At 36.9% G+C, this 27,651-nt stretch overlaps 1 protein-coding gene across 1 annotated transcript in view; it reads right to left on the reverse strand.

Moving 5' to 3' along the window:
- Positions 1-27,651, reverse strand: part of LOC150083056 (leucine-rich repeat-containing protein 45-like) — a 290,375-nt gene that overhangs the window by 50,650 nt on the left and 212,074 nt on the right. Inside the window, exon 11 of the mRNA XM_090378378.1 lies at positions 22,716-22,793. Coding sequence (XP_090234504.1) covers positions 22,716-22,793 — 78 coding nt within the window. The remainder of the gene's footprint in view (positions 1-22,715; positions 22,794-27,651) is intronic.

Raw genomic sequence — 27,651 nt, forward strand, 5'->3', positions numbered from 1 at the left:
CTATTAATAGGTTGCATACGATTGGGAAGTGATCACTACCCATTAGATCATTTAAAACATACCACTCTATGGTCGGGACCAGTAATGGAGAGCAAATGGAGAGATCTATGGCTGAGGTATGTCCATTTGGGAGCTGAACGTGAGTATGTGTGCCAGTATTGAGTATGGTGAGGTTTACGGCCTCTATTAGGCTCTCAATGAGTCGACCTCGTCTATCTAATTTAGGATCGCCCCATAAGGGGTGGTGCTCATTTAAGTCCCCTAACATACAGAGAGGTGGAGGTATCTGTATAAGGAGATCTTCAAGATCTTTTAAACAGTAGGTACGGTTTGGCTGTAAGTAGATTGATACTAATGTTATTCCAATATGGAGCATTATACGCACAGCAACAGCTTATATTTCAGTTTGAAGTGGAATGTGTTTAGTTGGATCTTTGAATTTATCAGGATTGCCACCATGGGCAGCATTTGTTGTATTATGATCCCTTCAATAAAGGCAATAGTTCTTTATCGAAGGAGAAATTTGCAAAGTTAAGTAAGTTTCTTGAAGACAAAGGACAACTGGAGAAAATCAATTAATTAGATCTTGGATATCGTCTGTATTGTAACGAAAGCCTCCATTATAAAATACAAGGCATTATTTGTGTTTAGTTAATGGAGCTGATTCTGACTGCTTTTTGAAAGTGACTAGTTTATGGCGTTCCAATTTCTGTTTGTCTTTTTTTAGGAAGACTGGCCGACCAGTGTCCATTTCTTCTTCTTCGGCATGGATTTCTAAAATAGGATCTCCCTGTATAGATGTGCCATCTGTGTCCATGGTTGTATACCCTTCCCTATCTCTTCCATCATGCAGTATGATTGATGACTTTTGAGGTTATGATGAATGTCGTGGCGAGATCCAATATTCCTTACATTTCGAGGGTACAGCTCTAAAACGGTGTTCGCAGGCCGGCCGCTAGTTAGTACACCGGACTGAACCTATTGGTAACTCTCTAGGAGGCTTCTGGATCAGCTAGTGTATAATCTTGCTATACTGCCTCTATTCTGCCAGATAGTGACTGGAGTGAGTCCGAGTAGTGTGTAAGCGGGGAGCATAGTCGAGGCCACGTTATGTCAGGGATCTGGGTATATTCTTACCACGTGTACGTCATATCCAAAAATTTCATTACTTCATACAGCATGTCCCACCCACTTTTTCTTACTATTGAATACACCATGAATTGTCGAACTAATAGAGCAAGCGTATCTGCGAAAAGATCTAAACCTCCCAAGCACTTCCCAATTCATTTCACAAATATACGTGGTCTCAATTCTAATCTCAATTCTAATCAGGATGTCCATTTCCACTTGCAGTCTGCCAAACCCCATGTACTTTTTCTGACAGAATCTCAGTTATCGGTTGATTCAACTACTGCTCATCTCAGATGCCCAAATTATTCGCTGTATGATTCCTTTTGCCTCAAAGGTGGTAGTACTTGTGCATATGTCCATTCTGATGTTCCCTGTCAGAGACTTGGCACTTTGGAATCTTCTCTCTTTGATCTTCTCTGGCTTAAAATCTCTCTACCTCATTGTGTCAAATTCATCTGTTGTCTCTACCGTTCTCCCAACTCCACTAATCACTTGGAGCTCTTTGACTTCCTCTCTTTGCAACTTGACTTTCTCCAGTCCAACTTTCCTAACAGTGAGGTAATTTTCCTTGGTGATTTTAATGTTCACAACTCCAGCTGGCTTCTGTTTTCTAGTCACACCGACCCAGCTGGTCGAGATGCTGAGCCTTTTCCAATTACTAATGACCTAGCACAGATTGTTCATTTCCCTACAAGAATACCGGACAATCCTAATCATACAGCCAATACGCTTGATCTTTTTCTCACAAACAACCCTTCTAAGTACACGGTCGAAGTGAGAGGTCCATTAGGCACCTCAGATCACAACTTGATGATTGTCTCTTCTCCAATCGAACCTTTATCTCATGGCTATTCCCAACCTAGTGTTGTTTGGCATTACAAGAATGCAAAATGGGATGACCTGCAAGACTTCTTTTCTTCTTTTCCTTGGTGGGATTACTGTTTCAAAACTACTGATGTTAACGTTTGTTCAGATCGTGTCAGTGAAATTATTCTTGCAGGAATGGAATCCTTTATCCCACACTCCACTTTAAAATCTCGTCCTTTATTTAAACCTTGGTTTTCCAATAAATGTGCTAAGGCTGTTCAAGAGAAGAATGTTGCATATTGTAATTGACTTGTTTCTAATTCTTCAGTTTCATTTTCTGCCTACACCAAAGCTCGCAACAATTGTAAAGCAGTTATTAATCAGTCCAAACTAGAGTTTGAACAGGCTAAGAGTAGAAAACTTGCTTCTTGCCCTAATGGTAGCCGAGCATTCTGGTCTCTTGCCAAAGCTATTGGCCGCAACTTTTGCCCAACTCTGCTCCCACCTCTGTCCAAACCAGATGGTTCTGTTGTCACTTCAGCCAAGGATAAAGCTGACCTGCTAGCATCCCATTTTTCTTCCAGCTCATGTATTAATGATCTTGGTAAAACACCTCCCACCATTCCCAACACGCTCCATTCAATGCCTTTTGTGGTCTTCCATCAAAAGGATATCAGAAGGATTTTGATGAATCTTGATGCTAAGAAAGCTCCAGGTCCTGATGGTACTTCACTTGTTCTCAAAACCTGTGCTCCTGAACTTAATCCTATTCTTTGCCGCCTTTTTTTTTTTCACTTTCTTATTCCAAAGGTGTTTTTCCTTCTGCTTGGAAATTTGCTCATATCCAGCCAGTTCCTAAAAGGGTGACAAATCCCTCCCATCCAATTATCGTCCCATTGCAATTACTTCTACTCATTCTAAAGTAATGGAGAAATCAATTAACCGCCAACTCTTAAACTATCTAGGAACCTTCCATCTGATCAACGATCGCCAGTATGGATTCCGTTAGTGTCGATCCACTGGTGATATTCTGGCTTATGTTACCCATTTATGGACTAATTCAATGGAAAGGTTCGGTGAAACACAAGTAGTTGATCTTGACATCTCAAAGGCTTTTGATTGTGTTTGGCATAAAGGTCTTCTAAACAAGCTTCCATCTTATGGTTTGTCAACTGTTTTTAGTAATTGGTTATCCAGTTTTTTCTCTGACCGCTCACCGAGGGTGATTATAGATGGTTCGGTCTTCTAACTTCTCCACTAATGCGGGTATCCTCCCAAGGTTCAGTTCTTTCCCCCACTCTTTTCCTCTTGTATATTAATGACCTTCTTCCATTGACTGGAAATCCTATCCATAATTTTGCCGATGATAGCACATTGCATTCCACTTTCCATTTTGAGAAACCTTGTCCTGCTCAATCAGCTTCAACTTCTCGAAAATCTGCTACCAATTCCTTAAATGCCAATCTTCAGGTAATTCCCCAGTGGGGCAAAGACAACTTAGTTGATTTCAACCCTTTTAAAACTCAGTCTTGTCTTATATCTCGCAAAAAAGGATTCTTCTGCTCCTATGCCTATTTTTAGTGACACTCCGATTTCTAGGCAAAATGATATCTCTCTTTTGGGGATTACCCTGACTTCTAATCTCTCTTGGCACAAGCACATTACAAATATTGCTTCCTCTGCATCTAAAAAACTTGGATTTCTCTTTCGCTCTCGGCGTTACTTTTCTTCCAAACAGCTGCTCACTCTATATAAATCGCAAATCCGTCCTGGCATGGAATATTGTTCCCACATCTGGGGTGGTGCCCCCAAAACCTCTCTCAGGCTTCTTGATTCCATTCAGAAGAGGGCAGTTAGGTTAATTAATGATTCATCTCTAAAGAGTCTCTCCACTCGCTTTCTCATAGATGTACTGTTTCTGCTGCATGCCTCTTCTACAGATACTTCCATGGGCACTGTTCTTCTGAATTTGCTTCTATAATTCCCGCTCTCTCTTTCAAAACAGTCCGAACACGTGCCACCACCAGCCAACACCCATTTACTGTCCAACTTCAAACCCACAGAACCAACTTTTCATCTTCCTCATTTATTCATTCAACTGTCGTTTTCTGGAACAAACTTCCTTCATACGTATTTCCTGAAAATTACAATCTGCAGAAGTTCAAGTCCAACGTCAACAAATAGCTTCTTTCGTCTTCTCAACCTCCAACCCAAGCATGGTTCTGAGTACTATAGGTTCTAATACCTCTCGTGTTTGGGGTTCACACAAAAAAAAAAAAAAAAAAAAATACTGAATATTTTTCACAGAATTTGTGTTTGTAATACAAGATGTGGCAGCAAGCACTGGTGGAGGAATTACCACTGGTATTGTCAGAGATGTATTATTTGCTTGGTCTGTGGTTTTGGATTGTTGCTTGCAAACAGTTGGTTGCATCTCAGAGAGGATATTTCTGGCCCAATCAGAAATTGATTTATTAGTAGGGACTGTGACATCGGTTTGAATGGAGACTGCTTGATATTTTTTTACAGTATTTGCATTGGTAATATTCTGGTTTATAGTTGGTGCAACTAGTTTTCTTGCTTCTTTGTAACTGATTTTGTTTTCAACCTTGTATTTTACTATTTTTTTTCTTGGTTTTCCACTTTTCACATGTCTTGGAATATGCAGGATGGTCACCTTTGCAATTTGTACATGTCATTTTTGTAGCATTACAGTCATTTTGCATGGTCTGAGGACCCACAGTTGGGGCAGACAGGAATTCCTCTACATACAGTTTGAGAATGCCCATACTTTTGGCATTTATAACATCTTAAAGGGTTGGGAATGTATGTGCGAATGTGACAGAATAAATAACCTGCTTTTACAGAGGAGAGTAAGTTTGGCGTATTGAAGGTGAGAATAATATTTCTTGTAGGTGTCAGTTGATTATCTTTTTTAATCATTATTCTTTTACGTTCTGTCCCTGCAGTTCTTGGGTTATTTCTTCCTCGGTGACATTTAATAAATCCCAACTTGATATGACACCCTTAGATGAATTTAGGGTTGCATGAGGAGATATTTTTACAGGAATTCCAGCAAAGCTTGTTAGTTGTAGAAGCTTTTGAGAATGTCTTTGATTCATGGTTTCTATAAGTAAGTCTCCTGATTGCAGTCTCTTCACCATCTTGGGAGATCCTGCTATACCCTCCAGATGTTTCTGTAGAAAAAAAGGAGACAATTTACTCATAGGCTGGTTACTGAGAGAGTGAAAGATTAAGAAAGATGGGCAGGGTTGCTCCATCCGATCTGTCTTCAATCTCTTTGGGTTGTCATTATTCATGTCATTTTGGTCTGTATTTTCCATTTTTGCTCCTTTTCGCCCTTGGCAAGAGAACTTTTCTGCCAAGGTTTCCGGCCCCACCATAGGGAGGCAGGAGCAGAGTAATAACTGAACAAACGTCTTACCTTACAAACTGTGATACTTATATGTGAGATAATGTACGTTGATTTAATTTTCTTCCTCTTCATTGCTGCTAAGCACAATCTCTTCTGCAGCATCTAGATTTCGTATACCTTCTGCTCCGTTTAAAAGTCACAAACTGCACTCTTCAAAGTTACAATTATTTTTTATGGTCTCAAACAAGCACAGGTTCAATAGCACAGTTCCAACAAAATGCAGTGGATCCCCGCTTTAAATGATACGTGAAAATCAGAAGAATATTATCCAGTTAGCAAAATAAAAATAAATTTATGCTTACATACATAGCTTAATTAATACATACTATAATATGTACATACTAATTCATATTTCTGTTCACTGACTTTTTTTTTTTGGTTGTAAAATTTAAAACAGTAATAATGATAAGCAATTAATAACAAGTACATGGCATGCACAGGTTTCAACAAACACAATACACACAAGTGAGATACGGAATAATGAGTTTCGGAAAAGTTATTTATGTTTTTTATACGATTGAATATTTCATGGAAGGGGGAAACATATTTCACCATAATAAGGTGAAACCCACATAATTTCAGCAATCGGTACTATAGAAAATGCAAGAAGGTCAAGTTTACTACCTGTTTATAATTGATTACACTAACAGAAAATATCAATAAACTGAGAACTGCAAATTGTTTTTATTGTTTTATGGTAGTGACCTCCAGAAATGTGCTTTGGAAAAATATCATGAAGGTGATAACAACTAGCAAGTCAACAGCAGGGATTCGCAAAAAGGAATGGAAATGTTGAAAATTACATCTGACATAATAGCATAATAGCTCAAAAATACTGTGTTATGTGAGATTTCCAGCAATTCTCAAACTGGGTTAGAGTGAAACCATGTTGTAGAAATACAGTGTTATACAGGGGTTGCCTATACTTTGATTTATCAATGTTAAACCTCGATTCCATTTCTCAGGCCATCTGCCAAATTTTTCTAAATCCTGTTGCGGTAGTATACTATCATTAATTAACCACCCTGCCAATCTTTGTATCATCTGCAAACTTGGACATTAAGCTTGATATGCCTTCATCAATAATATTGATGAAGGCATAATAACCCTCATGTAACACAGTAGTTTGGTTCCTACAAAATCTCGTGTAACGCAAAACCATGTTATACGGGGACTAAGAACCAGTACAAAAAAGGGGGGTTGGATTCCAAAAGCTAACAAAAATACACTTTTTTTAAAATAACTATCGGAAACTTAATTTTTATAGTAGTAATAACTTAATATTTTAACTTTAATTTTATGGTAGTAATAACTTAATATTTAAAATTTATTTTTATAAAAGTAGTAACTTAAATAGTAATAACTGAACAAACATCTTACCTTACAAACTGTGATACTTATATGTGAGATAATGTACTTTTCATTTAATTTTCTTCCTCTTCATCGCTGCTAAGCACAATCTCTTCTGCGGCATCTAGATTTCATGTACCTTCTGCTCTCTAGAGAGAATGAAGTCACAAACTGCATGTTTCGAAGTCACAATTTTTTATGGTCTCGAACAAGCACAAGTTCAATAGCACAGAACTTAACCTAGGGATATCCCAACAAAATATAGTGGACCCCTGCTTTAAAGATATAAAGCAGAAATTTAACTTTATTACCTTACCAATTAACAAAGTTAAATGATACATGAAAATCGGAAGAATATTTTCCAGTCAGCAAAATAAAAATAAATTTACGCTTACATACATAGCTTAATTAATATGTACTGTAATATCTACATACTAACTAATTGATATTTCTGTTCACTGACTTTTTTTTTTGGTAAAAATGATAAGCAATTAATAACAAAGAACACGGCATGCACAAGTTGCAACAAACAAGATATACAGGTGCCTCCGTAGCCGGGTGGGCAGGAGCAGCAGTGTGTAGCACATGCTTCTTGATTAGACCGGGGTTCGAGCCCGTGACCACCAAATACGGAGGATGCGGAAAGGTCAGGGAATGACCACCGTGTATCCCTGGAGCAATATGGCCTTAGTTGCTAATGCTCCTAAAAACCAAACAACAAACAAGATACACACAAGTGAGATAGGGAGTAATGAGTTTCTGAAAATTTATTTATGCTTTTTATATGATTGAAGATTTCAGTGAAGGGGAAACACATTTCACCATAATAATGTGAAAACCGACAGAATTCAGCTATCGGTACTCTAGCAAATGCAAGAAGATCGAGTTTACTACCCATTTATAACTGAGTACACTACCAGAAAAGACCAATAAACTGGAAACTGCAATTGTTTTTATTGTTTTATGGTAGTGACCTCCAGAAATGTGCTATAGCAAAATATCATGAAGGTGATAACAACTAGCAAGTCAACAGCGGGGATTCACAAAAAGGAATGGAAATGATGAAAGTTACATCGAACATATTAGCAGGGTTTTCCCAGCACAAAAGCTCAAAAATAATGTGTTATGTGAGATTTCCTCAATTCTCAATCCGTGTTAGAGAGAAACCGTATTATATAAGTGCTGTGTTGTGTGAAGATTTCCGCTATTCACAAACCATGTTAGAGGGAAACCATGTTGTAGAAGTACCATGTTATATGGGGGTTGCCTGTATAAAGAAATCACCAATGGGCCCAACAACAATGAACCCTGGGGGCACTCCATTAATAACATTAGTCTACAAAGAGCAATGTCTATTGATTACCACTCACGGTCTTCTCCCAGTCACCCATCCTTTTATCCACAACAGCAATTGCCCTTAATGCCATGCTGCTCCAATTTGTACAGCAGTCTTTTATGTGTACAGTATTAAAAGATTTCCTGAAATCCAAGTATATGATATCAAAATTATTTTTTACATCCAGTTCCTTTGTGGCCATATTGTAGTATCCAATCAAATTGGTCAGATAAGTTTTCCCCTTAACAAACCCATGCTGCGTCTGAAGTATAATTGTGGCTTAGTCTAGATGATCCTGCATTACTTATTTTACCAGTGACTCCCTTATTTTCCCTGGAACAGAAATTAAACTAACAGGTCTATAATTATTCATGTCACCCTTTTATTCGCATTTGTGAATTGAGGATACATTTTCATGTCTCCAGCCCATGGGGACCACCCCTGAGTCCAAGGATGCTCTCATAATTATGGCTAAGAGTTTGCTTACTTCCTTTGCTGCCTCCCTTAATATAAATGAACAGATTCCATCCAACTCAGGTGCCTTTCTTATGTTTAACATGAACTTTCCTCTCAGTTATTATAAAATCATTTAGCTCCCTGCCAGAGTATGATAAACTTCAGACATTCCCTTCCCTAAAGAATTCCTCATGCATGAATATATATGCAAAATACTCATTCAGTTTGTTAGCAACCCGAGCAGGATCATTAAGAGTCAAACCATCGATATCGAGCAGATCAATTTGATTCATCCCCTTCTCTCTAGTGTTTATATAAGTAAAGAAGTCTTTGCTGTTTTTCTTTACATCTCATGCCAAAGATATCTCATAATCTGCCTTCGCTTGCCTGACCTCTTTTGTGACTTGATTACAGACTAGTTATACCTTCCACAATCTTCTTCGTGGCCCGATAATTTATATGCATTCTATGCATGTTTTTCTCTTCCATGAGTTTCATCAATTCATTTGACATCCATTTGGGCCATATATTATAAAAATATTAATTTTTATTAAAGTGATAATCACATGAATTTTGATATTCCTTCATTATTTTACCTTTAAATTTACGTCTCATTATTTGTGATAAAATATCAAGTGTTAGTTTTGACAAAATGTTGCAAGGAAGAAAAGATTTCGACACATCATTCAAAATAAAAACTTTAACCACTTCGTTTACCCATTCCTTCTAATAATGCCCAAACTTTCTTTAACCATCATCTTCAATTTAAATTTATACTCCTTGTGTGCACTGTCTGAGGAGGAGTAAAGATACCATCAATATCTAGTTTACTTAATCTTTTAAAAACCGTATACACTATGGTTACTATTTTTCCCCTCAAATCTGGGGAAATGGGCTCAATATAAAGAATATGGTAAATAAAGAGAGATAGACTGTATTTCTATGGACAGAATTAAATAATAATTAAATTAAAGAAATTGTGAATTTAATTAATAGTATTAATTAATAATTATATTCATTAAATTTTACAATAAAATTGTTTAGTTATATGGAGTTTGGTCCATGAGGCTGTCATAGACATTCTCTCAGATACAACACACTGGGGCTGCTACCTAACAGTCTAAAATATGCTGATTGAACTGATATTTAGGTTACCTCGAGTCAATGGACCAAATTTTGATGAAGCCTACTGTCTGTGACAACAAAATCCTCTGCTTGCCCCTTCATGATGGTGGGACTGTTAGTAATCCTGGGTATAACCCCATGTGCAAGTTCTGAAATGTTTGCCCCTTCATGATGGTGGGACTGTTAGTAATCCTGTGTATAACCCCATGTGCAAGTTCTGAAATACAGCACCTAGTATACTGGAGGTGACCACCACAGGTGTAAACCAATATATGCAGGGGGTCAAGATGTGGCATCCACGCCACACAGAGGAATGCTACCCCTCTGTGTTACCAAGCAAAACCAGGTGGTGGACGACTCTCATCAACTGGAGCAACACCACCACTTTTGCTTATTGGAGGCTTGAAGTGGTGGAAACCATGCTTAGTCTCCAGAGCAACGCTCTGGCAACCCCATTTTCATATCTTCCATCATGCAGTACAACTGATATCTTTTGACGTTATGATGGGCATCATAAAAGACCCAATCTTCCTTACATTTCAAGGATACAGCACTGAAATGGTGTTCGCAGACCTGTGACTAGTTCTTAACTCTCTAGGAAGCATCAGATCAACTAGTATATAAGTCTTGCTGACTCTACTCTGCTAGAGAGAGCGAATGGAGGGAGTCCAAGTAGTGTGTATGCAGGGGCACTGTCGAGACCATGTTATAATGTCAAAGAGCTGAGTACATTTTTGTCGTGTGTATGCCATATCCAAAAATTTCATTACTTCATATAAATGTCCTCCCCACCTTTTCTTACTGCTGAATACATCACGAATAGTCAAACTAATAGAACAAACTTATCTTCGAAATGGTCAAAACCTCCCAACACTGCCTTCTTCATTTCCACTTACCTCACATACTTTTTTGATAGAATCCCAATTATCAGATGATTCAATCACTGCTCATCTCAGTTGTCCTAATTATTTGCTGTACAATTCCTTTTGCTTCAAAGGTGGTACATATATCTTGTACTTGTGCATATGTCTGGTCTGATATTCCCTCTCAGAGACAGTAATTTAGAAACTCCTCTTTTTGATATTCTCTGGCTTAAAATTTCTCTATCCCATTCTGTCAAATTCATTATTTGCCACTATAGTTCTCCCAAATTCACTAATCGATTGGGCCTCTTTGACTTTCTCACTCTGAACCTTCCAGTTCAACATTCCTAACAGTAACATAATTGTCCTAGGCAATTTTAAAGTTCACAACTTCAGCTGATCTGTTTTATAGTCAGTTTTCTACTAGAAATGCTGAGGCTTTTGTAATTAATAATGACCTCACAAAGATCACTCATTAATCTAAACCAACAAGACATGTTTGGCGATCAGCTTCATTCATATATGCTAACACATATAAATTAACATACTCAGTTACAAGAATTCAACTTAATACATTTGTAATTATAAGTACATATTAACATTTAATTAAACAGTACTGTTACAAACCTTCTTTAAAAGAATGAGAAAAAAATATAAAATTTAAATTTTGACAGAAAGACTACTCATTTTTAATTAAAAAAAAAAAAAAAAAAAACTAGATCAATTACTAAAGGTTCTTCAACTGAGACTAGTTAGCTAATCTGAGGTAAAAGTTGGTAGGTTTAGATTTTATAGGCACATTAGCAACTAAGGCTATAATACACCTCTGAGGTAAAGGAAACTGGGTTTTTATTGTGAATTATTCTAAGCTTTTCAGCTCATACAAACCTCTTTCGGCCTTTTCTATTCCCAGCACTTAACCACTCTTTTTTTTTTTTTTAATAGGCCCTAGCCAATGAAATCTCTCAGGAAACTAGGTGGCAGGGCCTACCAGAGTAAATATAAATCTACTGGGTACCTGACCTGCCTCCACAGGGCAAAGTGTGGAAACGGTGAGTCCCAATGGCTAAATGGCCAGAAGAACAATGGTGCACAACACTGCACATATACAAAGCCCACACACTTTTAAACCTTTGGCCTTGACAGAGTACTGTCTCACACTAGGGTTGCCAGACATACCCCATTTCGGGGTATAATACCCTTTTTTTGGGAATTATATTTCCATGATACACCTTTTTTAAAATTTGAAATAGGGTATTTAAAAAAATCAGAAATCATAAAACACCCTGTTTAGATAATTATTTAGGCAGAAAAAAATAATTGATGATAAAGTTATTGTTGGAATTACATTGGCATTAGCAGGACACATGATCCAAGAAAGCAAGGTTATATGGTTATATAGCATCAGCCAAAAAAAAAAAAAAAAAAACACCCTTCCCATTTCACCTATACATTTACTCCAAGTGTTTGTCTAGTTCTGCATTGAGCTTACCCTTTATTAAATTTTATAACATGATTGGCAAAAACTGCACACGGATATCACTATTATTATTATATAATTTATTAATAACACAATTAATAAAAAATGTTAGCATAATAAATTTCCAACACGTGTAAATAACATAAACAATAACCAACTGAATGCTTCACCGCATATACCTTTACCACCCGCATCCACAAATGGTTATTTTGAGGACAGGAATCTTTGTCGTCTCTGATATGGATGTGCTAATTGCTGATTGGCTCAGATTGTCCTAAAGCACGTGAACAGTGCACGATACACAGCACAGTATGATGCCAATAATTTTGTCTGACGATTTTAAACTTTCAATTTATAAAAAAATTGCAAAAATAAATAAATAAATCAAAATAGCGCTGTGGTTAGTGATCGGCACAAATCAGACCAGCGCAAAACGAGGAATACCTGTATTTTTTAGTTGGTATGAAAAGCCTAGTATCCTCCAAGATTAGATCCCTGAACGCTTCCAATTTAGAATTCACCACTGGTAACATCATCAGTTGATCCCACTATATAGAATTTAAAAGCACTCTGAGACCACACTGTAGTCACCTTTATGAAAGCAAAAACCCTTCCCCATACCCCTGATGGTAGTTACATCTTTAAATAAATCCCATATCAATACACTGTGCTCACTGCCACCTAGTGGTTTCTTTATCTGCAGATTCTTCACACATGAAGCATCACTGCTGATAACTGGATCAAGGTTATTACTCTCTCTGGTTGACTCTCGAACGTGTTGCTGTAAAAAACAGTCATCCAATAAATCCACAAAAGTCTTGCTAGTGTAGTAGTAGTAGTAGTAGTAGTAGTAGTAGTAGTGGCACTTGATGCAAGAAAGCAAGTGTAGGAGCTTATGCAGCATCAGCCAAAAAAAAAAAAAAAAAATCACACCATACCCTCCAAATGCCTGTCCAGTTCCTCCTTAAATTTATTTAACCTATCAACTTCCACAACGACAGATGGAAGTTTGTTCCAGCAATTAACCACCCGCTGGCTAAAGGCAAATTTCCGCACATCTATTCTACATCTATCCTTTCTTAATTTGAACTTATGTCCCCGTAGGTTCGTATTCTGAACAAGTGGGAGGATCCCATCAGAATTCAGCGTGCTCAACCCATTCAAGGCCTTATAGACCTCAATCAGATCACCGCGCAGGTGCCTAGTCTCCAGCCACTGCAGTTTGCAGAACTTAAGCCTCTCTTGGTAAGCGGATCCCTTCATTCCCCTCACCAATCGTGTTGCTCTTCTCTGTACACGCTCAAGCAAATCTACATCCTTCCTAAAATGAGGCCTCCAGACCTGTACGCAGTACTCAAGGCGTGGCCTGACCATTGCCTTATACAGAGGGACAATCACCTCCTTTTCCCTGCTAGCAAAATTCCTATATATCATTGACAAAACCCCATGACCTGCCCTAGCAGCCTCTCTACATTGCTCAGAAAACTTCATATCTGACTGCACAATTACTCCCAGGTCTTTTTCATTTTCTACCACCTTAAGTGTAGTACCACACAGTTGGTACGTTTCTCTGGGGTTACTTCTACCCATATGCAGTACTTTGCATTTGTCAAGGTTAAACTTCAGTTGCCACTTCTTAGCCCATCTGCCCAAATTATCTAGATCCTGTTGCAGTAGCATACTGCCATTACTGTCATTAACAACCCTGCCAACCTTCGTGTCATCTGCAAACTTCGACATTAAGCCTGATATACCTTCATCAATATCATTGATAAATATACAAAACAACAGTGGACCCAACACCGAACCCTGTGGGACTCCACTAATAACATTAGTCCACGAAGAGCAGCACCCATTGCTTACCACCCTCTGTCTTCTCCCACTTAACCATCCTTTTATCCATTGTAGCAACTTACCCTTAATACCATTCTGCTCCAATTTGTACAGTAGTCTTCCATGCGCAACAGTGTCAAAAGCTTTCCTGAAATCCAAGTATATGATATCAAAATTATTTTTTGCATCCAGTTCCTTTGTGACCACATCATAATAACCAATCAAATTTGTCAGACAAGACTTTCCCTTAACAAACCCATGCTGTGTCTGAATTATTGCTGCAGTCTTGTCTAGATGATCCTGCAATGCATCTTTAACCAGTGACTCCATTATTTTACCCGGAACAGAAGTTAAACTAACTGGTGTGCGAGTGACCAATCCACAAGTTCCAGTCAATATCTGGAAAATTAAAATACCCCATTATAAGACTTTCAGATTTACTGGCCCACTCTATTTCTCTGCACAATTGCTCATTATACTCAGATTCAATAGGATTATAACACACACACACCTACTCTCATAACCTCTCCTCCCTTCTGTCCTGTCTATCCTTTCTGTACACATTGTACTCCCCAAATTCCAATTCTGCAATGCTTATATCCATGTGGCACCACGTCTCTGATATCTCAATGATATCTGCCTTTGATGTCTTGACCAGCACTTCAAATTCATCAAAATTATTCACTATACTCCTAGCATTGGTGTACATGCAAGTATACATGCACCAGTTCTTACTCTTAGTTAACCTAACACAACCCATGAATTTACTTGTTCCATGATGACTCTCAGTAGCCCCTGAAATCCCCAGTACCTCACTTTGCAGGCTGCTGTTCATTCCAGAGAAGCAGTGCAAGAAACACTTTCATCTCTGCCTGTGGCTACGGTAATCCATTAGTCTGTGAATCCCCCCAAGCTAGCAGTTTTCCAACCCACCTAACACTGCCTCGATAGCATCACCAAATATTCTTGCACCCTTTCTATTTAAGTGTATCCCATCCCTGTAGAAACAATCTCTCCTGTTAACAAGCAGAGACCACACTGAGAAAAATTCTACCCCACGAGCCTTGCACAATCACTCCAGGGCCGAAATGATTGACAAGGTTCTCCTCATATATGCCCTCCTATCATGTCTGGGCAGAATTGCGGACACTTTCAAATTTAACCCTAACTCACAACTTTTTTTCAACATTGACCTGTACTTGTTAAGTAAGTCCGCAGATCTCCTACTCTTAATGTTATTAGTGCCAAATGCACCCAAAAAAGACTCAAAAAAACAACATTATATCCTAATTACAAAGAGGATTATTGAATATTTATATTATGCTTACTTTGTAACCGTTTACATTCTACTTGACTTCTCTTTTATTTCATTATGTTTTAAGATTCAGGCAAAAAACTTTTTTTTTTATTTAATATTCCCAATATCAATATCGATTTGCTGTATGAAGAATATGTTCTGTTTAAATTATTCCATAAAAATTTTGAGACAAAAGACCTCAAAAATACCACAGATATTTGGATAAAATTTTTAAATGCATATGAAGTACGTAATACAGAAAAAAATATTAATTTTGTTTTTCCTTTGCCTCACTCAAATGCAATGAGTGAGCAAGTATTTAGCTTAATGTTTAATGCATGGAAAAGGGATCGAAATAAATGAGACCTAAAGAATGTTGAAGGAGAAATGTTGGTGAAAACCAATCACAATATGTCATGCAAAGAATTTTATGGATATGCACTAAAAAATTAAAAACTGTTAAAAAAAATTCGCTCAAATGAAAAGTATTGCTAGGTAAATATTTTCTTTTTGATAAAATAAATCAGGTTTATTGAATATGTATTGTAAACAATTATATAAAACAATTGATGTTAATATTTATAAAAGTTTCCTTTAGTGTTTATAACTCTTGCAATAAAATTTTCTGAATTAACGCACAGGCTATGATTCGGTTAATTTTATTAAAATTTGTCTAATTTTGCATTCCATGAACTTGTAAAAATCAACAAAATATAGAAATAAAATATTTGTTATTAAAATTGTTCGTTAATTTTAAGATATGATGCGAGTATCCCAAAACAAGGAATGAATACCCCAAACATAAGCATGGGTACCCTGAGATCAAATTTTTAATCTGATCACCCTATCTCACACTCAAAATGAAAATTACACAGAGATAGGGAAACCCCTGGTGCCATGAGACCCTAAACACACTTTACACTATGCATATACCTTTGGGGAACTGGGCTGTCGCTCTTGCTTGGCCTATCTTTCTCTCCCTTCCCCTGATGGGAGGGTGAGCAATGGTCTTCTGTCTCCTCCCCTCCACCCCCACTTTTCCTCCTAGTGTGGCATGGGCATGCCCCACTGACATTCCCTGGAGTCACCTTCCCTACTGCCCCCATATTTCTGTCTTTTCTTCCGTCTTTTGTCTCCCCCCTACTCTGCCTAAACTACACAGCATAGCCCTACACAATCAAAAACTTAACTCTCCAAATTGAATCATGCATCACCCTGTTTAGCTTATAACCTCATTAGTGTCTTACCCTTGAAAATCACATGTTCCTTTTTTTTCTTTTTTTTTTTTTTCAACCATAGGCCCTAGCCACTGAAATCTCAGGAATCTAGATGGTAAGGCCTGCCAGAGTGATAAAATAAAATTACTGGGTGGTCTGCATCCATGGGGCTAAATGTGGGCAATGGTGGACCCCAATAGGGGTCCAATGGCTAAATGGCCAGATGAACAATGGTACATGACACCACACTATACATTATCCATACACTTTTAAATCTCTGGCCGTTACAGTGTACTGTAACATATGACAAGGTATACTCGCGGAGATGGGGGAAACCCTTGGTGCCGTTAGCCCTTAAACACACTTTACACTTTACAACATGTAAACTGCCAGAGTACTTAAAAAATCTACCGGACGTCTGACCTGCCTCCTTGTAGCAAAGTGTGGGCAATGGTGGGTCTCACTAGGAGCCCAACAGCTAAATGGTCAGAAGAACAACAGAACATACCATTCCACTCCCCATACACTTTTAAATCTCTGCTTGCCACAGAGTACTGTGATACACAAACAGAGTATACAATGCGGCGATAGGGGGAACCCCTGGTGCCATCAGACAGCTAACACACTTAGCATTAGCATTAGTAGAGGCATATGATGCAAGAAAGCAAGCTTATTCAGCATCAGCCAAAAAAAAAAAAAAAAAAAAACCCTCTCCCATTTCACCCCTCCGTTCGTTCGAAATACCTGTCCAGTTGAGCTTTAAATTTGTTTAGGCTATCAACTTCAACAACAAGTGATGGAAGTCGGTTCCACCAACCAACCACCCGCTGGCCAAAGGCAAATTTCCTCACATCTATCCGACATCCGTCCTTCCTCAATTTGAATTTATGCCCTCTGAGGTGATTATTCTGAGAAAGATGAAGAGTCCCATTGGCATTGAGCATGCTCAAACCATTCAAAGCCTTATACACCTCTATCAGATCACCTCGCCGGTGCCTAGTCTCCAGACTCTGTAATTTGCAAAACTTAAGCCTTTCTTCGTAAGAGCAACCCTTTGTTCCATTTACTAATCTTGTTGCCCTTCTCTGTACCCGTTCCAGCAACTCTACATCCTTCTTGAAATGAGGCCTCCAGACCAGTATACAGTACTCAAGATGTGGCCTAACCATTGCCTTATACAAGGGAATAATCACCTCCTTATCCCTGCTAGAAAAATTCCTGTATATCATTGACAAGACACCATGAGCTACTCTTGCAGCTCGTCTGCACTGCTCAGAGAACTTCATATCTGCCTGCACAATTACCCCCAGGTCCTTTTCATTCTCCACCACTGTCAGTGTAGTACCGCAGAGTTGATACATTGCTCTGGGGTTACTGTTACCCATATGTAGTACTTTACATTTGTCAATGTTAAACTTCATTTGCCACCTCTCAGCCCATCTGTTCAACCTTTCCAGATCCTGTTGCAGCAGCATAGCGTCAGTAGTGTCCTTAACGACCCTGCCAACCTTTGTATCATCTGCAAACTTAGACATTAAACTTGATATCCCATCATCAATATCATTCATAAACACCGAAAACAACAATGGACCCAAGACTGAACCTTGAGGAACTCCACTAATAACATTAGTCCACGTTGAGCAGTGTCCATTGATTACCACTCTCTGTCTTCTGCCACTCAACCATCCCCTTATCCATAGCAGCAATTTGCCTCCAATGCCACACTGCTCCAATTTGTGCAGCAGTCTTCCATGTGCAACAGTATCAAAAGCCTTTCTAAGATCCAAATATATAATATCAAAGTTATTCCCTGCATCCAGTTCTTTTGTGACTACATCATAGTATCCAATCAAATTGGTCAGGCAAGACCTGCCCTTAACAAAACCATGCTGCGTCTGAGCTATAACTGAATTCTTGTCTAGATGATCCTGCAGTGCTTCTTTAACCAGTGCCTCCATTAATTTACCTGGAACAGAAGTTAAACTAACAGGTCTATAATTACTTGTGTCAGCCTTTGATCCTCCTTTGTGAATTGGGGTTACATTTGCACATCTCCAGTCTATGGGTACCTCCCCTGAGTCCAAAGAAGCTCTCATAATTATGGCTAGGGGTTTGCATACTTCCTTTGCTGCCTCCTTTAATATAACTGGATAGATCCCATCCACCCCAGGTGCCTTTTTTATGTTTATCCTCAACAATCTCTCCTCCACTTTCCTCTCAGTTATTACAAAATCATCCAGCTCACTGCCAATGTTTACTTTACCTACATCATTCTCCTTCCTGAATAACTCCTCATGCGTGAATGTAGATGCAAAATACTCGTTTAGATTGTTAGCCACCTGAGCAGGATCCTCAACTGTTGAACCATCAATATCCAGTGGACCAATCTGATTCATCCCTTTCCTTCTCGAGTTCAAGTATGTAAAGAACTCCTTTCTGTTTTTCTTTGCATCCTTTGCCAAGGATTTTTCGTAGTCTGCCTTTGCCTGCCTAATCTCCTTTGTGACTTGGTTACAGACCAACTTATATCTATCATAGGCTTCCATGTCACCCATTAATTTGTATGTATCCCATGCATTTTTCTTCTCTGCCACATGTCTCATTAGTCCATCTGACAACCATTTAGGCCTAAACCTTGAACAATATTTCTTAGTTGGTATGTAAAGCCTGGTAGCCACCAAGATTAGTTCCTTGAATGCTTCCCATTTTGAGTTTGCTGTTGGTAACATCATCAGTTGGTCCCACTGTATAGAATTTAAATACTGTCTCAGACCATCATAGTCGCCTTTACGAAAACAAAAACCCTTCCCTTTACCTCTGATGGTAGTTACCTCCTTGAGTAAATCCCACTTCAACACACTGTGATCACTGCCACCTAGTGGTTCATTTATCTGCAGGTTCTTAATGCATGAAGAATCACTACTGATAATCAGATCAAGAGTATTGCTCCCTCTTGTTGCCTCACGAACATGCTGATGTAGAAAACAATCATCCAATAAATCCACAAAAGCCTTGCTAGTGTGCGAGTGACCAACCCACAAATTCCAGTCAATATCTGGGAAATTAAAATCCCCCATTATAAGACTCTCTGATTTACTGGCCCACTCTATTTCCCTGTACAATATATTATTATACTCATCAGAGTCATTAGGCCTATAGCACACTCCTACTCTCAATTTTGATTTCCCTATGCTTATGTCACACCAAACTGACTCGACACTGCCCTGTCCATCGATGTCAACTGGCTTCACTTCCTTTGACTTTATGTGTTTCTTAATTAATAGCATAACCCCTCCTCCCCTCCTGTCCTGTCTATCCTTTCTATATACATTGTATTCCCCAAATTCCAGTTCCGCATTACTTATAACTGTGTGACACCACGTCTCTGATATCCCAACAATATCTGCCTTTGATGTTTTGAGCAATACCTCAAATTCATCAAATTTATTTACCAAACTCCTAGCATTGGTGTACACGCAGGTATACATGCACCTGTTTCTATTCTTAGCTACCCTAACACAACCCATGTGTTTACTTGTAACGCAATGACTACCAGCAGTCTCTGAAATATCCTGCATCTTGTTTTTCAGACTTCTGCTCATTTGAATAGAAGCAGTGCAAGAATCACTTCTACCTCTGCCAGTGGCTACTGTTAATCTATTAGTCCTTGTATCCCCCCCAACTAGCAGTTTTCCGACCCACCTAACACTGCCTCGACAGCATCAGCAAAAATTCTTGCACCCTTTCTATTTAAGTGTATCCCATCCCTGTAGAAGGGATCACTTTACACACTTTACTTTACAACATACAAACTGACCTGTGAAAGCAACACACACACACATACACACATGCTATACATCACTGTATAGTGCCAGCATTCTGGTAGAACAGCTAATTAGAGATCAAATAACATTTATGGTATCCTGTCCAAGCACCAATTTGCAATAAATAAAAATTCAAGTACAAAATTTGCCTTTTAAACACTGTATTTAATATTTTCATTTTTACTAATAGTTATTGGGCAACAGATAGTAAGAAGAACTGTAGACTGCCAAAATTGGTACATTTCTTTTGCTTTTACTACTTTTTTTTTTTTTTTTTTTTTTTCCTCCCCTTTTTAGTCAGATTAGACTTCAGGTCTCATTGCCACAGATGGCTTGGATCAAAAACAAAACAGTTCTGCTTTGTGGGGAGCTGTTATCCAGAACTCTTCACATATCTTTAATTTCTACAGAAAAAAAAAAAAAAAAAAGAAAGTATCAATTCTAACATATAGGCTGCATTTTCAGGTGAAAATGCAGCCTATATGATGTGCAAAGTCTACCATAATTAGGTTAATTTCATTTTTAGGTATATTAGCATATATGAGTAAAGAACCTATTGTCTTCACCCCCATCTAACTGTCCATATATCTGTCTCAACATAACTCAGTAGATGGATTTTCATGAAATTTTATATTTAGCTCTTTTAGAACAATTTCTAAAGTTGTCTCAAATTTCACTAAATCTGGTCCAAAAGAAATCTAGCAATGTTTATTTTTTCATACAAGTCGCATAGGTTATCCACACACCATATATTGCAGCTTAAACACTGGATGTTATGTTAACTGGCAAGTGTTGATTTGGAGGAATGAAGGGACAACACAGCAGATGTGCAAAAACAAAATGTTCTTGGTTCATGAATAAAAGTCTTTGCTTTTTGCTCTGTGTGTGTATGTTTTAAGATATAAATTATGAATTATTACTATTTTCAAATGTGCCTGAAATGCTCATATTAACTAAATAATGTTCTTGTTTATATTCTGGCACAACCACTAACAAGGGGAGTCTATGACGTGGTCCTCAGGGATTTCAATAATACTGTTTGTGTGGATGAACCTTTATTGAGCGAAGGGAGAAAGTGCGCTTCTCAAATGTTTTCGAGAAAATCGAAGTTAAAAATCCCGAGCGACTCATAAGTAAGTTTTGCAGAACATTTCACCGAAAACCACATGGCACAGCAGCATGTGCCTGACTAATATTAGCAAGATCGCTGGTTCGAGTCTTGATGAGTGAACATTTTTCCCAATCAGAATGCAATTTTTACATAAAATAATTGTAAATCACATGGGTTTATACATTTTGTCTATTTATTTTCTATTAAAAATGTGTATTTTCCCTTTTTTACCGTGTGCCTTGAAAAATCGTTTTCAGAATTGCTATCTATTAAAAATAAATTTATTTAAAGATTTTTACATTTGGGTATGTAAGAACATTATGAATAATTTGACATTTTAAGCAATTAAATAAATTCAAAAAATGATGAAAATTAAATTTTAAAGAATATAAATTTTTTGCTATTTTCAAAAATTAAATTTTTAAGGCAGAGGGTAAAAAAGGGAAAATACACATTTTTAATAGAAAATAAATAGACAAAATGTATAAACCAATGTGATTTACAATTCTTTTATGTAAAAATTGCATTCTGATTTGAAAAAAAAGTTCACTCATTGAGACTCGAACCAGTGATCTCGCAAATATGAGTCAGGCATGTAGTCGCCGTGCCACGCGATCTTTGGTGAAACATCCTGCAAAACTTACTCATAAGTTGCTCAGGATTTTTTAACTTTGATTTTCTTGAAAAAGTGTGAGAAGTGCGCTTTCTTCCTTTGCTCAATAAAGGTTCATACCAAGGCTTATCCACACAAGTACTATTATTGAAATCCCTGAGGACCACATCGTAAACTCTCCTTGTAAGTCAGAGGAATTTACATTAATTATTTTGACAATGAATACAGTCATTAACCATAATTAGCATTCATACAGGCTTGAATCACAGTCTACCAAAAGGGCATGTGATACTGCATCCTCACACCTGGGCACCTCCGTAGCCAGGTGGGAAGGAGCAGCAGTGCACAGCACACGCTTCTTGATTAGACCGGGGTTCAAGCCCGTCACCACCAAATACGGAGGATGCGGAAAGGTCAAGGAATGACCACTGCATATCCCGGAGCAATATGGCCTCAGTTGCTAATGCTCCTAAAAACCAAACAAACCTCACACCTGGTCACTACGTCATACCTAACTATTCAGTTCAACGTCAGCTGACTTTGAATTGGATATTACAAAAATGTATTTTAAATGAATGACAACAGCATCTCTGTCTTTTAAGAAATCTAATTTGATGATGGATGATTCTCTTCAACAGTGAAATTCACAGAAATTAAATAATCAAAAAAAACATTTTCACCTCACTCTCAAATGCTAACAGAAGAATAACAGTGAGACTTGCAATGGGTATTTTTTACATATATCTATTCTTCTATAATCTGCTACAATGAGAAAACAGAACTTATTTTTGACTGCATCTCATAAAAACTTAAGAGAAAAGAAATATCTAACTTACTTTATTGAGAGGGATTCAAAGTTCATATCCTTTTCTCTTAAAGCCTCCTGAAGTTGATTTATTTTTGAAGTTGCAGTTCTGTATATATAAATAAATACATAAGCACACACACACATTTATATAATTAAAATAAACCAGTTCAAGATATAAAATTAAGGTATGTAAACATAGAATAATATTATGCAAAGTAAATTTAACAGAACTGATTAATGCCATCAAACCAACAATTAAACATTACATCAGACTGTGATATAAGAAAATATGGAGAGCTATACATATATAAAAATGTAAAAAGCCAAGCTCGTGAGAGAGAGAGAGAGAGAGAGAGAGAGAGAGAGAGAGAGAGAGAGAGAGAGAGAGAGAGAGAGAGAGAGAGAGAGAGAGAGAGAGAGAGAGAGAGAGAGAGAGATAAGCAAGCTAAAAAGTATATATTAGTGCTCAGCATAAGAAATAGGCTGGTTAATGCTGTAAGTTAAAGGTTTGAGTGCTGAGCTATAATCAAAGAGAAATCCCTTACAAAAACACACACAAAAAAAAAGACATGATTAATAAAAATTAATAAAATTATTGTGGTTATTGGCAAAAGCAGTTTCTGACTTCTACTTGCCAGTAACCATAGGACCTAAAAATAGGCCAAGAGAATTTATTGGTTTACGGGCAGGATCAACAGATCCCAGACAGAACAATTATATATATATATATATATATATATATATATGATTATTTTATCTTTCTATTGTGGTTTATTGTGTTTATTTTCTTAATTACGGGTGTTTTCTACTCATAGGTATTATGGTTAATACATTACTGGTCTTTAAGCTAGCCTAAACTCGGTTATCTTAAATGCCCAGGGCCTATTCATTTATTATTTTTCAACTTGTTACGTATTGCTAAAGAAATTGTCATATTAATTATAGATGAAAAACTGTAGCAATACTACTTTATGACAAAATGATAAAATATTAAACATTTTTATACATTTATTGTATTACATCTTTATACATATTTGTATTACATCACATGGTCGTCAATCCCCTACTTCATCGGGGGCTTTGAGCGGATTGACGGTCCATTCGATGTAATGCATTACTTACTTACCCGTTTCTGTTTGTATCTATCACAGCTTTGCTATTTTATCCGATACTGAATTCTAAGTTTCTTTTAAATTCCCATTTTTGTCCCTTTCCCATTGCTATTAGTTAAATAGGTATTATTTATTATAAATTTATTATGAACCGAATTAATATCCCATAATTTCTACAGCAACTGTGATAGAATACACAAAGCCCAACGGGTGAGTTTTTTAAAAAATTACAATAACTTTACTTACTTGATGTGTATAAGTGGAGGTCGTAGTGTCGAATCAGGAAAGTTTCCCATCCTACTTGATGTGTTTCGGTGGAGGTCGTCGAGTCGAAAAAGGAATGTTTCGCACCCTTAACTTGTTTTATAGATGGCTATTTTTATGGCTTTGTCGCTTTAGCGTTTCCCTGTGTTCCGATGGTGTTTTGGCGGAAGTCCCCGAACTTCAGGCCAAGGTCTATTATGGTGGTTTTGTGGCAGGTTAAATGAATTTATTTAGTTGTGTATTTACAATATTTTTACATTTATTTTATGTTTCACCTCGGACAGCACTTGTTTGTCCAGAGGCAAAACTATATACATATATACAGCCTCTTACTATGGGAGAGGGGGGGGGTTTAATTTTGGCAATAGGTTGTAGTGCAGTCAGGCGACGAGCCTCGCCTGAGTGCAATAAACCTAGTAAATAAGGGGATACTCTTCTGAGTAATTACTATTATATTTTTAGTTGGCTTTTGATAAAAGTATATGGGTCTACATTGGGATGGTGTTTTCTAATATTTGCGTATATGGCAGTTCTTACGTGATATCTACTGTATTGTTTGGGAATTTTGTTTCTATCCAGCGTTATGAGTTTTTTAATGGCTATATTTCCACTATTTATATTGTTGCATATTTGTAATAGTCTGTTTGTCTGATTTCTTATGGTATTACCATGTATATGCTTTGCTATGTTACTTTCCCAGTGTGTGAGTTTTATTGTTTCGAAATTAAAATGATCTCTTTTATCATGGTGATGTGTATATATTTTGTCTGGGTGGATGGTAATTTCGCTGTCTAAGTAGACAGCTTTTAAGTTGTTATCCGGATTTGTACATTCTATTTTAAGGTCTGCTGGGTAATAATTCTTTGCAATATTTATAAAGTTGTCATGGTTGAATACTATTACGTCATCAATGTATCTGTAGAATTTTAAACTGTCCGTAATGTTACTTTCATAATGGTGTAAGTAGAGGTTAGCCATTGCACAAGAACTGCTGGATCCCATAGCTATACCCCTGCTTTGTAAATACACTTTGCCTCCCATTAGAATGTAGTTTCCTTTGACGCTGATTTTTGTAAGGTCATTCCAGTATTGTTTTTTGCATTGTAGTATGTTGTGATATTTTTGGTAATATATCTGTAGTACTTCTATTAGGTTGTCATGCGATATGCTTGTAAAGAGGTTTTTAAAGTCGTATGTGTTTATACATTTAATATTATTGCTTTGTTTTTTTAAATAATCCAAATATTCTTTGTTGTTGTTGTTGATAATTCTGGTGTTTTTAATTTCTTTGTTGATGTTTTTTAACTTGTCTTCCATGATTTTACTGGTATATTTGATATAGCTGTTTTTACCTGAAGTAATGAATCTTTTTCCCGTAGGAATCTTGTGATATTTTGGAATCCAATATATGTAGGGGTATTGCATTCTGTCTATTTTAATTTTAAGCTTTTTATGCATGGCCAATACTTTTTTGCTGATGCTGTTTGGATTGGAGTCTATGTACTTGTATGTTTCATTGTCATGCAATTCCTCTTTGATGGCTTCTATGTAGAATTTTTTGCAAATGATACTGAAATTATTGCTTGCTTTGTCGGTTCTAGTAATAACAAATTTGTTTTGTATTTCTTTGATTTTATTGTTGATATTTTTTAAATTTAAGTGATTGTTTTTTATATGATGTTTTTGCTTTGTTATGTTTTCCTTGAATTGGTCTAGTATGTTTTCAGTATTGGCGTTTATCCAACATTGGAATGATTCTATGGGTTCATTGTTTTTGTATGCGGCTTTGAATGCAAATTGTAACAGATCTGTGTATATTGATTTTTTAATATTTTCCAACCTAATTGGGGTGTTGGGTCTGAATTTTGTACCCTTTTTCATTGTTTCTCTTAGTGTTTTGTCTTCGATAATATTGAGGTCTCCTGTTACTATATGATTGTAATGTGTATTAATGAATTTTTTATATCTACTTTCCTGGCAGTGACAAGGTTGTTCTCCTTCATTCATATTATTAATGGTGTTTTTGTAATTGCAGATGGTTAGTCCAATTGGCTTGGTGTATCTGTATCTAATATTTATTTGTGTGTTTTTGATGGGTAGGTAACATTTGTTATTATCTATGATATTACTTATATTAACTGTGTCGTATAAACGGTTTTGGTATTTGATTATGCAGTACTCTTTTTTAGTGCTTTCGTTGAAATTTATGCCTATTCTGAATTTAAATATATCTTCAAGTATATTGTTGAGGTGTATATTCTGTGTCTTTTTCTTTTGGTATATTTTGTTAAGTGCTTCAAGTTTGCTTATTTTAATAGAGAAAAGTATGTTGTGTATATTTTTGATGTTTATGGGGTTTGTATCCCATTCTGTTAATAGTTTTTCGAAGTCATTTATATTTATTGGTATTTTGTTGTTGTTTTTGTTGTATACCTGTAATTTTCCGTTTTTAATCCCGTTATATTGCCAGTTTTTGCTGATCTGGAAGATTTTGTAAGTACATGTTTCTGGGCTGGTGAATGCGAAGTTCCTTCCATTGAACCGATTGTTTAATCCATAGGGATATAGGGATTTGTATAAAAGAATGAACATATCTTCCATGATTTCTCTTTGTGTGTTGTTGTCGATAATGGTTAGAATGGCAATGGATACGTTGGCGAAGTCATGCATTTTGAAATGTCTGTATTCGATTTCGTTATTGTATTTGTCTGACCTGTTTTGAGCGTCTGTTGCAGTGTTTTCATCATATCTGTTTATTTGTGATCTGTGAAGGTTCATACGAAGGTGGAGCTCTGTACTTGTTTGACCGATGTATTGTATCCCACATATCTCGCATGTAATAAGGTAGATTACATTTTTGGTGTGACAGAATGTTGGTGCTTCTTCAGAATTTAGATGGTGTCTGTGCATGTAGGGACAGGTTTTACAGAGTTTGCTGTTGCATTTTTTGAAATTGAGTTGTTTCATGTGTAGCCCGATATTTTCATTGTTTAGACGTTTATGGTTATATGCTTCTTTACTCCCATGTGGTGTGACAGCATTGTATGCTAAGCGACCATTGCTATGAAGAGACGGATCCCGTGTGGTCATATACGGTCCCGGGGTGCAATTTATGCTGTGATACCCGTACAGCATGTTATTCTTATTTGTATTAGTTTCCATGTAGTTATTTACTGTGCATTTAGTGATTAATGCATTTTGTAATTAATTTAAGGCCCTTTTTTTGTGTATGTCCCTTAATACCCCTGGGTAGGAATTTTTATAGGCTATTATAATAGTTTATTTAATTTAGCTTTTTCTGTTGTCCCAGGAGCTATTTTAGCAGAGCTTGGGTACAAACAGAGTACTTAATATTATTCTTTAGTAATATGATAATTTATGTTGTATTTAACTTTTAATATACTTTTATAGTGGTTTTCCTTAAATTATTTCTAGATTTTTCTGTTGTCCCAGTAGCTGTTTTAGCAATGCCCGGGTACGAACAGAGTACATATTATTATTTTATCTTTCTATTGTGGTTTATTGTGTTTATTTTCTTAATTACGGGTGTTTTCTACTCATAGGTATTATGGTTAATACATTACTGGT

The sequence above is a fragment of the Mastigoproctus giganteus genome, chromosome 7 (genome assembly GCF_048544385.1).
Source record: "Mastigoproctus giganteus isolate SK-2022 chromosome 7, ASM4854438v1, whole genome shotgun sequence".
Taxonomy (NCBI): domain Eukaryota; kingdom Metazoa; phylum Arthropoda; class Arachnida; order Uropygi; family Thelyphonidae; genus Mastigoproctus; species Mastigoproctus giganteus.